At 35.3% G+C, this 17,387-nt stretch overlaps 1 protein-coding gene across 12 annotated transcripts in view; it reads left to right on the top strand.

Annotated features, from left to right (window-relative positions):
• UBR3 (ubiquitin protein ligase E3 component n-recognin 3 (putative)) overlaps positions 1-17,387 on the top strand; it is a 173,364-nt gene that overhangs the window by 35,226 nt on the left and 120,751 nt on the right. For 11 of the 12 annotated variants that reach the window (XM_023745047.1, XM_023745010.1, XM_023745011.1 and 8 more), the window contains exons 4-8: positions 77-220; positions 1,310-1,359; positions 8,015-8,081; positions 12,325-12,455; positions 13,625-13,853. In XM_023745047.1, the coding sequence (XP_023600815.1) occupies positions 77-220; positions 1,310-1,359; positions 8,015-8,081; positions 12,325-12,455; positions 13,625-13,853 (621 nt within the window). The remainder of the gene's footprint in view (positions 1-76; positions 221-1,309; positions 1,360-8,014; positions 8,082-12,324; positions 12,456-13,624; positions 13,854-17,387) is intronic. The other variant, XM_023745059.1, reaches the window with a different exon arrangement.

Raw genomic sequence — 17,387 nt, 5'->3', positions numbered from 1 at the left:
TTAGTGACTGAATTGACTGTACTTATATTTCAAATGGAATATTTTAATCCTATTTTAAATTTGTTTTAAATATTAGGTCTTGGAGAAAATACTTGTGCAAAGAAAAGTCACGAAAAGTACCTTATAGCTTTGAAGAGCTCTGGACTTACCTATCCTGAGGATAAACTTGTATATGGTATACAGGAGCCATCTGCTGGCACTAGCACTCTGGCAGTTCAAGGTTTGTCTAAATATGTAATTTGGATAATGATAACTTTTCTGTATTAAAACAAACAAAATAACCCCCTTCAAACTTTTTCATTATTGGAGAAATTTAAATAATGTATCCTTTTTTGTAAGGAAAGTAATAAAAGTTTAAAGATTTAGAAGCAAAAGTGAATAGATTAGCCAAAGAAGAGAAAGCATTTTTCTTTTTTTTAATATGTTTTTTAAAAAATATATATTTTATTGATTTTTTACAGAGAGGAAGGGAGAAGGAGAGGGATAGAGAGTTAGAAACATCGATGAGAGAGAAACATCGATTCAGCTGCTTCCTGCACACTCCCTACTGGGGATGTGCCTGCAACCAAGGTATATGCCCTTAACCGGAATTGAACCTGGGACCCTTCAGTCTGCAGGCCGACGCTCTATCTACTGAGCCAAACCGGTCAGGGCTGAAAGCATTTTTCTTAAATGGAATTTGTTTAGTTTATTAAGGTTCTGTTTCTAACTAGTAAAAAAATGCAGCAGTTGTTATATTTAAGAGTAGCCCAGAATTTTAGTAAACCATAGTTTAAAACTAAAAAGGTTGAGGGTAAGGTTTTGGAGGTGTGGAGGAATTGAGCAAAAAGGAAAAAAACCAGGGAAAAAACTTCTGGACAGGGGCAACAGTGTGGTGATTGCTAGAGGGGAGGGAGTTGTGTGGAGAAGGGGGATGATAAATGGTGATGGATGAAGACTTGACTTGGGATGATGAACATACAATACAGTGTACAGATGATGGGTTGTAGAATTGTGTACCTGCAACCTGTATAATTTTGTTAACCAGTGTCACCCAAATAAATTCAATAAAAAGGGGAAAAAATAGAGATACTTTTGAAACACCATTTGTAATGATTATATTTGGGTTTTCACTGGGATTTCCTATTGAAAGTATAAAGTATATAAAGTATTAGATCCAAATTTATTAAAGATAAATGTTGAACTTTGCCAAGATAACTGTTAGAATGAGATGTCTTAATATAACAAAACTTAGCTTTTGATATTGTGATGTAGCAAGTAAAGCATTATGTAACAACTATGAAGGGCAACTTTTTTTTCCTTTTCAAAGGTTTTGCAGGTGCAACAGGGACATTGGGACAACTAGATTCTTCAGATGAGGTGAGATTTACAATTTAAAACTTTTTAAAAATAGAATTTAAAAAGTTTTAAAACTACAGATTTATGGATATTATCTAGTTTAAATTCTTAATTTTGTAGACAAGGACACCGATACTCAGAATGGAATAACTTAGCCACGATCATATAATTACTTAGTGACAGAACAAGTACTACTACAACTAGATTTTTATTTGTTTATAATTAATTTCTCTTTTAATAGTTTAGAAGTGGGAGATAGAGATAGAGATTTCTCCTAGGAAGGTATACCAAAATTTATCCAAATTGCTGTTATAAGTACAATGAAATTGTCTTAAGAAATTTAGTGAAGTGCAGAGTAACTTATTAAAAGAATATGAAATGTAATTGCTTTTCTAATCACATAACTAAGTTACACCTAATATGTCAAGGATTATTTAAAAAAAGCAATGTACAGGGAAATAGACTGTCAATTTGAAATTTCAATTTTTTTTAGTGCTTATTAATATAATAAATATTTCTAGTAAGTCCTTTATAACACTACTGTTGTGGTGAAGTGGAATGGCTTCTCAAAAGGCAAGATCTGAGAATACATAGTTGAATATGAATGGGTGCATGCGCACTTCCTTGACTAAAGCCAGGCAGATAGGAAAGGAGTTTCTACTTGTATCTATTGCCAGTAGAAACTTTAGAAAACTATTACATAATGAAATGGTTTACTGATGTTACATAGCACTTTATTACAATAATCTAAATATCTTGATATAATCTTGAAAAATCTATAAATTTCATGTTTGTATTTATATGGTTGATTAAAATCTTCATATTATTTTAGCATACCTAGCATTATGCATCCAACAGCCTTGCTAACAATTCTACTTTATTTACATGAATTGGATTTGATTTCTGGGCACGTGAAAAGCTGATCTTCAACACAGATATTTCTCCTGTGTCTAGGAAAGAAGTAACATTTGCTTTTGTCTTGGCCTAAGCTCTCCAGATTAGCTTTTAAATCGCCAGTGGAGACTTTAATAGTACATAATTGCATCACAACAATGCCATATTTTATGATAGAATGCTAAAAGGAGATCTTTTTGTGTGCATGGGTAAAGGAGGCTTTTAAATCTCTTCTGGAAGTAATTCCTAGGGGAATATCAGAGGATTTGAAATGTGGTTTTTGTTCACCATTACTTCTCATCTGTCGTTCTTTAGGTCTTTTCGTCTTTCTTCATTCCTCTTAGATTCTTTAACTTCTGTGATATATATAATCATTTGCTCCTTAATTATGATTATGGCTCAATGTGAATATCATAGTAAATATTTTTTGATGGTGATAACTTTAGAATACTTCATTTCAACAGCTATCCTCATAATGGAGTATTTTTGTGATAGCTGAGATTTACTTTTAGAGCATGTAATGTATATTTAATTTATACATATATTTACAAGTAGTTTAATCCCTAAATCACATTTGATCCCTAAATCACATTTTATAATCAAACTTCTAGTATATTTCAGAGTACTTTTTATAGCTTATTATGTTTTCTAATTGAGCTAAAAATAGGTCATTTGGACATTTGAAAGCTTAAGAATTTGAGGTAGAGTTGTTTAGTTGGAGGTAGATTGAGGAACATCTACTTTAGTTTTTCTTTAAGAGATACTTGAGCTTTAGAGTTAGGCAGACCTGAGCTTAATCTTGTCTTATAATATCACTATGCTTTTGCCAGGTTATTTAAGTTCTTTTTTTTAAAATATATTTTATTGATTTTTTACAGAGAGGAAGGGAGAGAGATAGAGAGTTAGAAACATTGATCAGCTGCCTCTTGCACATCCCCCACTGGGGATGTGCCCGCAACCCAGGTACATGCCCTTGACCGGAATCGAACCTGGGACCTTTCAGTCCGTAGGCTGACGCTCTATCCATTGAGCCAAACCGGATTCGGCTATTTAAGTTCTGAACATCAATTTCCTCATGAAGAAAATGATGATAATTCTCATGTTAGGATTAAATGGGATAACATATGTAAAGTACCTATCATGGACCAACATCAATTAGGAACTTGATAAATGCTTTCTGTCCTAGTCCTTTATGTGTAGAAGGGGTTCAAGTATTAGAATTTTTGAACTCTTATGGGTCATCTTTTCAGAGGAATTGGTTTACTAAAGCATGGTTTAAAAGTAATGAAATTTATATTTAAAAATTAAATTAAAAATTGAATAATGCACAAATGAATACATGGTAGTTGCTTTGCCAGACAATTCAGATAAAATAAAAATCCCCTCTGGGTTACAGTTAATAGTTTGGCTGTCCTTGACAGACCATTTTCTATGTAGTTAAATAACTATGTGCTTACAGAAATATGTAGTGTGTGTGTGTGTGTGAATAAATAAAAAAGGTTACACTATTTTGTGTCCTGTTATTTCCTCCATAATGTATTGTGTTAATCCCTCATTGCCAATACTCTTTATTACTGCTGTATAGTATTGTGCAGTTTATCCAATCATTTTCTTAATATTCAGTTTTTTTTATTTGAAGATAATGTTTACATTTATTTTTGTGCAGATGTGCATATAGTTTTCTAAGTTATGGAATTGCTAGGCTATAGGGTATGTATATTTGGAATTTTTATGGATTGTATTTCTTTCTGATTATAAAAGTCGCACACAAATATTTGAAGTGAAAAGTATGGAAAAGTATAGAGATAAGATCACTACCCAGGGCAATCTTAGAAGAGTTTTAGCGATAAAGTCAGGCAATTTTCTGTTTTAAGATTGTGATCATAATTTTTATACAAAAACATTCATTTGTTTTATTGATTTATATACTACAAAGTCTTTGCTTTCTGACTTTTATATCTTGAGTTAGAAATAGAAAAATCTTGTAATATAACAAAGCAAAAATGAGAATTAGGAGGAGACAATTTGAAGGTTATAAACATTAAAAATGTTAAAGCTACAAGTGACCTTAAAGTCTATCTTGCTTAACCTATTTATGGAAGAGGAAGCTGAATTCCACAGAATTAACTGATTTACTCAGGCTAGTGAATTTTTTCTAGTTAGTGATGGAGTTGTAATAGATAGCACAGTAGCCCATTATCTTATGCAGATTATTGCAATTAGGATTGGAAATCTGAACTAGTATTTAAAATACTAGTGTGACTCAGTTGGTTGGGTGTTGTTCTGTGCACCAGGAAGTTGCTGGTTCAATTCCTAGTCAAGGGCATGTACCTGGCTTGTGGGCTTGATCCCCTGTTGGGGAGCATGCAGGAGGCACCTGATTGATGTGCTCTCACACTGGTGTTTCTATCTCTTTCTCCCTCACTCTTTCTCTCTCTAAAAATTAATTGACTATTAAAAAATTAACTTAGAGCTGCAATCCATATTCATTATTGAGTAAAGAGAAAATAGACATTAACAAAAATATAATAAAATTACCTATTATTCTTATCACTTTGAGGTGTCTTACTATAAACATCTGTATTCTAACATTTTTATACTGGGGTGGGCAAAGCAGGCTTACAGTTGTGAGTACACAAAACAGTTTATTCTTATTATTTATTAATTATTGCATTATTTTCATACCAACAACTGTGAACTCACTTTTAACCCACCCCATATATAATATATTTTAAGGGTTTCATGCTGTACGTGCTATTCAGTATTCTGCCTTTTTCACTAACTGTCTTTTTGAACATCTGTCACAAGAAGTATGCTTTAACAGATTTTATTTGTGTACTAGAGGCCTGGTACATGAAATTCGTGCATGTGTGGGGTCCCTAGGCCTGGCTGGTGATCAGGGATTATTGGGGCTTTCTGGCTGCCAGCCGGGGCCTTCCTTCCAGCTGCTAGCTGCCGGCCAGGGCCTGCCGGATGGGGGGAGGGACCACGGGAGGTTGGCCGGCCACGGGAGGTTGGCTGTGGGAGCTCACTGACCACCAGGGGGCAGCTCTTGCGTTGAGCATCTGCCACCTGGTGGTCAGTGTGCATCATAGTGACCAGTAGTTTCAGTCATTCTGGTGTTCTGGCTGCTTAGGCTTTTATATAGATAGATCATATATATATATACACACACACACACATATATATATTACCAATACTTAAATGGTTTTATATTCCATATGCTATTCTACATATGAGATCCTTTTCTCATTTTTAATAGCTTTTGAACATCTCTCTGGTCACAGTGAATTTAGAACTCTAGCATTGTTTTTCTTCAAAGGGTACAAAGTGTGCTATAATTTATTTACTGTGTACCCTGTTGATGGAAGCCAAAGATTCTTTTTTTCCCCTGTTATAAATAAAATGTGATGAATACTTATACATATAGTTTCTATTTACTTGTTCCTATTTCTCTAGGATAAATTTCCAGAACTGGAATTTCTGTTCCAATGATAAATACACTTTAAAGACTTATGACAAGTATATTGCCATTCAGGAAAATTGTACTGTTGTATAATGTTACCAACAGTGTATAAGAGTACCCATTTTCCCACCAGTTTAGGTGGAGATAATCGTCTTTCCTTGCTTTGGCTGATATATATTATGATGTCCAGCCCACCTCACTGGTCTATGTTTATGGACTTTTGTTATTGCACCTTTGCTTATGCTGTCTTATCTTTTTGGAATGATGTTCTCCTCCTTTGTCCGACTAATTTTACTTGTCTTTTAGACTATAAGACTTGGAAATTTATAAAACTTTGTATTTCCAAGACCACTGGTTGATCAAGGATATTCTTTTCATAGGAAGTTTATATTTGAAATAATGAAGCCACCCAGCGGCGTGACTCAGTGGTTGAGTGTTAACCTATGAACCAGGAGGTCATGGTTCAATTCTCGGGCAGGGCACATGCCCAGGTTGCAAGCTTGATGTCCAATAGGGAGCGTGCAGGAAGCAGCTGATCAATGATTCTCTCTCATCATTGATGTTTCTATCTCTCTCCCTCTCTCTTCCTCTCTGAAATCAATAAAAATATATTTTAAAAAAAGAGAAATAATTAAGCAATCCTAACCTGGGATATAACATAGATTTTCCAAATTTGTCTTTTTACTCAGGGCTGGGAGAACAGTTTCAGAATAAATGGCTATTAGCTAAAATCTCAAACTTTGGAATCCCCTGGGTCCTGTGGCATGATTTAACATTCTTTTATTTTTTTTAAGATTTAAAAAAATGATTTTTAGAGAGAGAGAGAGAGAAAAGGAGAGGGAGAGAGAAATATTGATGTGAGAGTGAAACACTGATCAGCTGCCTCCTGCACGTCCCCCACTGGGGATTAAGCCCATAACCCGAGCGTGTGCCCTGACTGGGAATCGAACCAGCAACCATTGGGTGCACAGAATGACACCCAACCAACGGAGCCACACTGGCCAGGGCTGATTTTACATTCTTGTGTCTGTTTTCTGTCTTTTAAGGCTCCAAGTTTTATTCTGGTTGAGTTTCTCCAATGGCAAGGGTGAGGGTGGCAGAGGAGGAGTAGTAGTTTGTCAGTCCTGCTGCCTGGTAGATTAGTATGGAGGCCTTGGCAAGCGTGGGGATTAATAGGGAGGGCATATTGAAGTGCTCAGTAAATGTGGAATGTAGCTCTGGAAAACCCCAGACTGGCCCTGAGGACTGATGCTGGACTTGATAGAAACCAGAAATTAAGACTATGGTGTGTAGGCCAAGGAAGCTATAATAGTAGATAGAACAGCAGCATGAATCCGAGACTACTTTTCTGCTTTCAAGATTTGATGGGCTCTACTTGAGAAATCTGGGAATTTGTATTACATTCTAACATGCCACCAACTCCATTGTTAGCAGACTATATGCCAAAATGCTACCATTCATGTCCTTATAATACCAGTTGGCTCATATATGTTTGGAAAATAGGAAAATGATAGTATAGCATAGAAGTTTTGAATTCATATGCAATTTCCTAGTTTAGGAAAGCTGGGAAAATGGAGTGGAATCATAACATTTAGCTGGAGGGGAAGAACTCCTGAATTCAGCTATAAAGAAAGCAAGAGCCTTTTCAGCAACATTTAAAGAAAATTAGAAATGTGCGCCTGTGCCCAGGGCTCCTTCCCTAAGATGCACACCTCTAGCCACACCTTGGTTTCACCATCGGCAGGCTGCTTCCTCTGTTCCTCCTCCCTTTGTGTTGTCTCAGCTCCCTAGCTTCCCACTCTGTTGCTGTGGTGCAGTGTACCATCCCTTGAGACTGCCTCAAACCACTCCAAGATGTTTTCCTGGGCATCCAAATGATTTCCCCAGGTGCAGATTATGACTTTTCTTTGTCTTAGACTCTTCAAAGCATTTTTCTTTATTGATTGTTTTAGTCCTCTGCTCCTTCTCTCCTTTCTTCCTATGCCAGTCTGCTCGACTCCCCCTTCAGCTTCTTTGTTCGTATGAAATGATGTTTATAAGGTTAGGAAAATTTTTATTTTGGCATTTTGCATTAGAAGAACAGATTAAGTTTAAGAGCTCTTATATTTTAATACTAAGGATTTTCATTATATAATTTAATCAAAATTAACAGCATTAAAAGATACTAGAGCAAATACAGAAAAGTAAAATGTGTTGATTAATAATATGTAAGCATGACTATATTATATTTAATCATTTATAAACATACATATATTTATGTAAAATATATAAATTCATGAATAGCATTATTATAATGCTAATTCTGTTTTCCTCCAGGAGGATCAGGATGGAAGTCAAGGTCTGGGCAAGAGAAAAAGGGTCAAACTAAGCAGTAGCACCAAAGGTATTTATATTTTATTTTTAACTTGTATAAAAAGTTTCTAAATGCTTAATCTCTAAGAACACTTGATTGGCTATTCGTATTGACATCCAAGGTGTGTTTGAAAAGAGAGTTATGTTATTATATTTGTCGAATAATGGAGAAACTGTCTTTAGGGGGTGATTGTGGGGGACCTCAAAAGCAAGTAAAAACCTTACTATTGGGATTTTGTTATATGTTTTTTAAAATAAAATGTTTATTATCTTTTTGAGCCAGAAAAATATACGTCGTTTCATTAATTCTTTGATTTGGAGCCAGTGTTTTAGGTGTATAGTTTTAGTTTGGATTACATCTTTTTATAATTTGGTGTATGCATTTTAAAGTGAAAAATGACAAGGTAGAGATGGTGAAAGAGAGAATGTGAATAAATGAATGTGCCCTGACTGGGACTCAAACTAGTGACGTCTGGGTGCATGGGGTGATGTTCAACTACTGAGCAAAACTGGCTGGGCAATTGAGTACTTGTTTCTAGTTGGCAGCCTGCACTTGGGATTTTTGTTGAACATGGTCTATTGCAGTGATTCCCAAAGTGGGCGCTACCGCCCCCCGGTGGGCGCTGCAGCGATCCCGGGGGCCGGTGATGGCTACAGGTGCATTTGGGGGCGATGAGTAACTGCTATTAAAATTAAAAAAAAATTAATTTCCAGGGGCTGAGTAATATTTTTTCTGGAAAGGGGGCCGTAGGCCAAATAAGTTTGGGAACCACTGGTCTATTGTCTGGGTTAACATGGTCTCCAAGAGTCTCCAGAGGTTAAAATAATATTTTGATGAAAACAAGCTTCTTATTTCTGGTGCTGATTAAGTATATCTTGTAGAATATTTGGAACTGCTTGGAAAGGTGGAGCAAGCGGGTAGTTTTAGTTGAGGCTTGTTTTGTAAGTGTTCTTAGTTACATAGGCTGCTGCATTTAACTTGTGGGCTACTAGCAAAGGGCATGAAATTTGGTCTGCAGTCCAGGATGCAAACATACTCCTACAAACATGTGTCCCTTCTCCTTGGCTCAGCAGAGAAGCTGTGATGCCTGAAAAAATAGAAACCCATATGGCTACCTGGCCCTTTGACTTACTTGAGTTGTCCATGTTTTTACCTGAGTCCTTGAGATACATCTGAGTTGGAGTAGACACTCATTACCTGAGCGAGATGTGGTGTGAACACATTGCTCAACAATAGAAGAACTGTGAAATTGGGTAGGGTTAATTGAAAAAACTCTACAAGGTTATCCTGCAAGACAACTTGAACTGTAATGTAGTTATGGCTGTACCTGCATATTTTGGTGCATGTGATACTGTTTTTTAAAAAATCTCTCAATCTAGTTCCAGTTCCTGCTTAAGCACCATCACTGAACTAGTCTGCTCACAGTTGATATTTGCTATATCCTTTTGATGTCCTTATATAGAGATGATGATTCAGAACAGTAGCCCAAGATCATTTGCTCCAACAGAGATTAATAGTCAGAATTAGTTCATTTTTAGGGGGAAAATTGGAGACAGTGAAAGAGGTAGCTAAAGTATTAAACATATTTCGTTCCTCATATTTGGTTGAGATGTTGCTGTTGACTAAGTATGGCAAGGATTCAGTTTAGCAAGAGACAGCCTTAGCCTTTAAGGAGTGGCAGTTGGCTTTAGAAATAGGCTTTCCAGTAGAAATTTTATCCCCCTTTGAATACTTTTATTAGGAAGGGGCATTGTATACATGAAGAGGAACTCTTGAGTCTAGTGCAAGTAAGCATATTTAGCACTCTTTATACTTTGCCTGGTATATTTTTACTAGAAAAAAGTAAATGCTTCTGCATACTATGGTAAGCAGTGCATTAGTAATTATTCTTTCTGGTGAAATTAGTATTTCTTTTATGAAGGATAATTTTGAGAAATAAATTATTGAATTTGTAAAGATTTCCCCTCTTTTTTTACAAATTAAAAAAATGTAGATTTGGACTTTATGTCCTTAATAGTATGTTTTTAGCTTAAAACCATTATTATCATCTAATTAGTTAATTAGTTAATTAATTTAAATTTATTGGGGTGACGTTGGTCAACATGAACGTACATAGAGGTTTCAGGTGTGGGTTTCTATGTTACAATATCTGTATATTGCACCATGTGCCCACCATCCAAAGTCAAATCTTCTCCTGTCACCATATATTAGGACCCATGCTTCCCCCACCCTCTTCCCTCTGGCAATCACTGCACTGCTGTTTGTGTTCATAAGTTTCATTTTTGTACCTCACATATAAGTGAAATCATAGAGTTCTTAGCTTTTTCTGACTGACTTATTTCACTTAGTATAATGTTCTCAGGGTCCATCCATGTTGTTGCAAATGGTGCTATTTCATCCTTTCTTATGGCTGAGTAGTATTCCATTGTGTATATGTACCACATCTTTATCCAGTCCTCTATGGCAGGACACTTTGGTTGTTTCCATGTCATGGCCACTGTAAATAATGCTACAATGAACATAGAGGTGCATATATCTTTGTGAATACATGATTTTGAGTTTTTCGGGTATATACCCAGAAGAGGGATTGCTGGATCGTATGGTAGCTCTATTCTTAATTTTTTGAGGAATCACCAGACTGCTTTCCATAGTGGTTGTACCATTCCCACCAGCAGTGAATGAGGATTCCCTTTTTCCACAACCTCTCCAACACTTGTTATTGTTTGTCTTGGTGATAATGGCCACTCTAACAGGTGTGAGGTGGTATCTCATTGTAGTTTTGATTTGCATTTCCCTAATTGGCAGTGAGGTTGAACATCTTTTCATATATCTGTTGGCTGTTTATATGCCTTCTTTTTTTTTTTTCATATATTTTATTGATTTTTTACAGCGAGGAAGGGAGAGAGATAGAGAGTTAGAAACATCGATGAGAGAGAAACATCGACCAGATGCCTCCTGCACATCTCCCACTGGGGATGTGCCCGCAACCCAGGTACATGCCCTTGACCGGAATCGAACCTGGGACCTTTCAGTCCGCAGGCCGACGCTCTATCCACTGAGCCAAACCGGTTTCGGCTGTATGCCTTCTTGGGAGAGGTGTATTTTCAGGTCCTCTGTTCACTTAAGAAAAAACAAAACAAAAACAACAAAAACACACACACACACACACACACACACACACACACGTATATATATTGATTTCAGGGAGGAAGAGGGGGAAGGGGAAGGGAGAAGGAGAGAGAACATCAATGATGAGAGAGAATCATTGATTGGCTGCCTCCTACATGCCCCACACTGGGGATCGAGCCTGCAACCCGGGCATGTGCCCTGAACGGGAATCAAACCGTGACCTCCTGGTTCATAGGTTGATGCTCTATCAATGAGCCACGTTGACCAGGCCCTCTGCCCACTTTTTGATTGGGTTGTTTGTTTGCTTGGTGTTGAATTTTATGAGTTTTTTATATATATTAGAAATTAAACCTTTGTCGGAACTACTGTTTGCAAGTATCTCCCATCTGGTTTGCTGCCTCTTTATTTTGTCAGTTTCTTTTGCTGTGCAGAAGCTTTATAGTTTGATATACTAGTCGTCCCTTTCATTTATTTTTGCCTTTACTTTCCTTGCCTTTGGAGTTAAGTTCATAAAGTATTCTCTACTACTAAGGTCCATTAAGTTTTATACCTATGTTTTCTTCTATGTAACTTATTTTTCAGATCTTATATTTAGGTCTTTGGTCCATTTTGAACTAATTTTTGTACATGGGGACAAACTGTAATCCAGTTTCATTCATTTGCATTTGGTTTTCCAATTTTCCCAGCACCATTTATTGAAGAGATTATCTTTACTCCATTGTATGTTTCTGTCTCCTTTGTTGAAAGGTATCTGTTCATATGCATATGGTTTTATAGCTGGGCTCTCTATTTTGTTCCATTGATAATTATTACTGTTTTAAATTAGGTATCGTGAATATTGTTCTTGTAAGATTAATCTTAGTAGAAATTTTAGGTAAATGGCTTATGCTTAAGGATAAGTAATTATTTTTTAAGTAACTGCTTTATCTTAAAACATAGGGGTTAGTATCTTATTATTTATAAACTGTGGAGATTATAGAAATCTAGCTTGATATTGTAAATATTATCATTGAATTATTGAAAAGGTATCCTTAATGTTTAGATACATTTAGGTGTTTGGGGTTGATGGGTTATTAATGATAGTAAGGTTTAAATGAAATGAGAAACTTAAATCATTAGACGATAAATTTTTTTTTTAACACAGATCAATCCATAATGGATGTTTTGAAACATAAAAGTTTCCTAGAAGAACTATTGTTTTGGACTATAAAATATGAATTCCCCCAGAAGATGGTAACTTTCTTACTCAATATGCTTCCAGATCAAGAGTATAAGGTATATACATTCCCCCCCCCTTCCTTTCTGAACTTTGCTCCCTATTCTTTGCCCTTTCTCTACTAAATTTTAAAAATATATTTCTCAGCTGTGGCTTATTGTGTTGTAGCTCTGAGGACTGATATAACACTGTGAAAGAACATAGGGTCTGCAGAAGAAGCATAGTATCAAAGATCTGTGGCAAAGCACCACTGTTAAACAGAATTCCTAAGGGTTGCCTTTCTGCATGGAACTTGATCCAAAGGAATGCTGGGTGACAAACATAAAAACAATTGCTCAAATAAATATGTTGTTACAAATTCTTCGAAGGAGAGGTACAGATGCTATGAGTATGTGTAATGGGGGCAATTGAATTTAGATTGTGGGGTTAGGTATGGGAAAACATGGAATTAGTAGCTGCCTGCCATAAAGTTAAATACAGAACAGTTATTGACTAATGTACTCATGTAGGTAGATGAAGTCTCTAGTCCCAGAGTGTCTGGACTCACCTGTTACCACTGTATAGTTATTGCAAAGTGACATAGCCTAGTGTATGAAAAAGAAAGTGAATCATGCTGTAGTTCTTTTTATGGCTTAGGAAATAAGGCCTCTTTAGGAGTAACACTTTAATAATGCCATTGTTTGGTGACGTTATAACTGCTTAGGAAAATAACAGAGGAAATAAATGTACATGTTACACAGAAAGAATATTTAGTCAGCTAAGTGGTCTTTCTGAACAAATAGGAGAAGATATTTCTTTTGGAGTAATCACATTGACTCACTTGTTAAGTTATATGAAACCTGTGATAGTTTTTAGCTAAGACTTTAGATTTTGTTTTTAAAGTAGGTAGCACAGAACAAAGAGAAATATTTTGACAATAAATTGATTTATTTATGAGCATAGTGAGAATTTGTATTTTAAACTATGGTATTTGTAGTTGCTTTAAAATTTTAATAATTTAAAATGCCTATTAAATTTTTTTAACCATCAAAATATTTTGCTTATGTTTCAAAAAATGGGGAAATATGACTTAAGACTACTGTCATCATTGAAATTAGTTTTTCAATGACCTTGGACATCATCACAAACTAATAATAGTTTAATATGGTTAATGTAATATATTGGAAAATGTGTAATAAAAGTCAAAGTTAAACTAATGTGTTTTTTTTTCTATTTAAAACATTTACAGGTTGCTTTTACAAAAACTTTTGTTCAGCATTATGCTTTCATTATGAAAACACTGAAGAAAAGTCATGAATCAGACACGATGTCTAACAGAATTGTTCATATTAGTGTTCAGTTGTTCAGCAATGAGGAGCTGGCAAGACAGGTAACAGAAGAATGTCAGCTGCTGGATATTATGGTCACTGTGCTATTATACATGATGGAAAGTTGCCTTATTAAAAGTGAGCTACAAGGTAAACTCAGAATTATTTTCACTAGTTTTATTAGTATACTGTGTATACCTACTCTTAAAACCTCCTTGTGTGTTTAAAAATAGCTTTCAAAATATTATAAAATAGTACATATTTGTAAAAGAAATTTTTGGAAAATTTTCAGTAACATTTAAAACAAAACTTTAAAATCACCTGTAGTTTAGAAGTCCCAGTCACCTAATGGATAAGGCATTGGCCTCCTAAAATCACCTGTAGTTTTGTTATTCACAAATAACTTGATAACATTTTGGGATATTTTCTGCCATTTTTATGATGATAATATATTTATATGTATATATACATACATACTTAAAAATATGTTACTATAGTGTACATGTCAAGAATATGTGTTTTAATGGTTGCAGGTATTAATATCATATGGCTTTACTATAATTTAAACATTTCCTAATTAGATATGTTCCTTTTTTTTATCATAAATTTTTTACTATCAGACATTTTACTATACCTATACTTTTTATAATGTAAAAGTTGAATAAATCTTGACTTTTCTGTGCTGCCATAGTGAGATCTTTGATTTTCTTATTTTGTGCCCACTATATGGTTGATACTCCTCAAATTGCCGTATATTTCTAGGACCTTATCACATTCTCATTTCTCTGAGTCTTTCATCTTGACTTTACCTCCCTGTAATAATGTATATTATGTGAATGTTTGCTATGTATTAGGCACTGTGTGAATACTATTTGTATGTTGTTTTATTTAATTTATTTATTTATTTTTTTAAAAATATATTTTATTGATTTTTCACAGAGAGGAAGGGAGAGAGATAGAGAGAATTAGAAACATCGATGAGAGAGAAACATCGATCAGCTGCCTCTTGCACATCTCCTACTGGGGATGTGCCCGCAACCCAGGTACATGCCCTTGACCGGAATCGAACCCGGGACCTCTCAGTCCGCAGGCCGACGCTCTATCCACTGAGCCAAACCGGTTTCGGCTGTATGTTGTTTTAATTAAACTTCTGAACAACTCTCTGAGATTGACATTGTTACTATCCCCACTTTAAAGATGAGTAAATTGAGGCGTAGTGAAGTTAGTTCATTTGCCATAGAGTATACAGCTAGTAAATGACAGAGCCAAGATTCAGAATTCATATCCTCTGATTCAGAATCTTTGTTCTTCACCATGACACAGCCAGGTCAACATTGATAAGACTGTGTCTTCTCTTGTTGGCACCTGGAGTTAACCTTTAAAATAACAACAACCAGAACTTCAGATTAAATCTTAGGACCTTCCCATTTTCTGTAGTTGAGACTTGCTTTGTTCCAGTGTTGCCTCCTTCTGCATATCAGCTCCTATTGTCTGTTTTCAGATGTGATACCATAGCCTGAAAATTGATATATGCTCAGTGCAGGGCACATGCTTTATGTGTAATAATAGCTAGCTAATAATTATGATAGCTACTATCTTTTGAGCAGTCATTGTATGCTATGCTCTTTTCTCAGTACTTTATATGTATTATAGATATTGCTTTCTCCATTTTATAGATGAGGCAATTATGGCTTAGGGAGTTAAATCAGTAGTTTATAGTATTACAGCTGTAAAGATGTACAGCTGTGTGTTTCACTTCAAAACTCATACTTTTGCCCACTGTGGGACTGTTTTCCCATTGTAGGTATAGTGGGAGAATAATACATTTTATACATTAAGCAATATACCTCTTCACTTCTTTAAAGGAAAATTTAAAATCCACTTTGTGTTATAGTTTTTCTATCTTCATGTAAGACGACCTTTTATTTCTTAGAGATTTAACTACTATACATATTGCTCTTTCTTTTATTTTTGAAAAGGCCTTTTAAAAAATAGTATTTTTAATTTATAAACAAGAAAACTTTTTAAATTTAGAAGTATCTGCTCTTTTGAAAAGCATCTGGAGTCTATTTTGTTGACTAAATGATTCTGCTGTGCTTACATTATATGGTTTTATTTGGTCTACAAAGAAGAATATTTGGGAAGAAGAATATTTGTATATGTGTCTGCCTCCCATTTTTTCCCCATAGGCAACTTTCCAGAGAGAGTTTTTGAATTTGTTTTGTTATCTCTAATCACTCAATAACTCACCTCAATCTAGTGTCTGCTTCCATCATTCTGTTGTTCTTTCTAAAATTGTCAACGACTCCAGTGGCCACATGTCCCATGTTCCCCAAACAGCCCCAAATTATGCCCGTTGTTCTGATATAGTTATTAATACAATCTCTTTTAGTCTCAAAAGAGTCCCAGTTTACATAATACATTACATTGTAGTCCTTTCTATGGCCTACATCAGGGGTGGGGAATCTTTTTTCTGCCGAGGGCCATTTGGATATTTATAATATCGTTCTTGGGCCATGCAACATTATCAACTTAAAAATTAGCCTGCTATATTTGGTCGAACATTTAATTAACTCACCACTCATGCCTTGGCAGGGCCAGACCAAATGACTTCCATGGGCCAGGTGTTCCCCACCCATGGACATGATGAAGAAATCAGTGGCCACTCTTTGGACCTTATCTTGTTTGATTTTCAGTAGCGTTTCACATTATTGATTTTCTGCTCTTTTTGTGGCCCAGTACTCTTTTCTACTTGTCATATTGATGTTGGTGTTTCTTGGCACTTGGTCCTGATATCTCTGCTCTTCTCATTTTCCCCATATTTTGTGAAATCATATTGCATGGTCTTATTTGTTTTCTATATATGCTTCCCTTCTAGTGCTGGAAATTGGTCTGTCCTGGAAATTCTTGTACAAGTTGAATGTTCTAGAAGCTAAATAGCTATAGGTAACTTTTCTAAGATCTTAAATACAAATGTATTTTTTCTAGTAAATTACATTATTTCTAAGCCCAGGTCTAAAATTATCTTTAGCTGCTATGCTGTTTTTTCTACTTTTAAAAATAGTATAGCATTTCATAGTACATATTTATTGGTTTTATAAAAGCATCATAAGTTATTCTCATTTTTGCATGAGTAGTATTGGAATGAGCTTTAAATATATTAAATATAACTAGCCACAGATGTTAGAACAGGATCTCTGTACTTTCTTTTTAATTTTTTTTAACAGTCTCCATCTAACCTTTGCATAAATTGGAAGTTTTGTCTGTACTATTAGTAAATACAGGAGCTGACACAATGAGAATTCGATGACCACAACAATAGCTGAAGATTTAAAGGAAAAAGCCTCACCCTGGCTGTGTGGCGCCATTCTGTGCACTGAAATGTTGCTGGTTTGATTCCAGGACAGGGTGTGCAGGAGGCAGCTGATCAATGTCTCCCTTTCACGTTGATATTTCTCTTTCTCCCTCTCTCTCTAAAAGTCAATAAAAAGATAAATTTTTAAAAAACAGGAAAAGCCTTGCCTTGGCTGGTGGTTCAGTTGGTTAGAGTGTCATCCCAATACACCAAAGTTTTGGGTTTGATTTCTGGACAGGGCACATCAATGATTCTCTCTCTCTTTTCTGTCCTTTCTCTAAAATCAATCAATAAATAAACATTTAAAAAAGATTTTTTAAAAAGGGAAG

The sequence above is a fragment of the Myotis lucifugus genome, unplaced genomic scaffold (assembly GCF_000147115.1).
Source record: "Myotis lucifugus unplaced genomic scaffold, Myoluc2.0 scaffold_5, whole genome shotgun sequence".
Lineage (NCBI taxonomy): Eukaryota > Metazoa > Chordata > Mammalia > Chiroptera > Vespertilionidae > Myotis > Myotis lucifugus.
The sequence above is the reverse complement of the archived record's forward strand: the minus strand, read 5'-3'. Positions and strand labels throughout refer to the sequence as shown.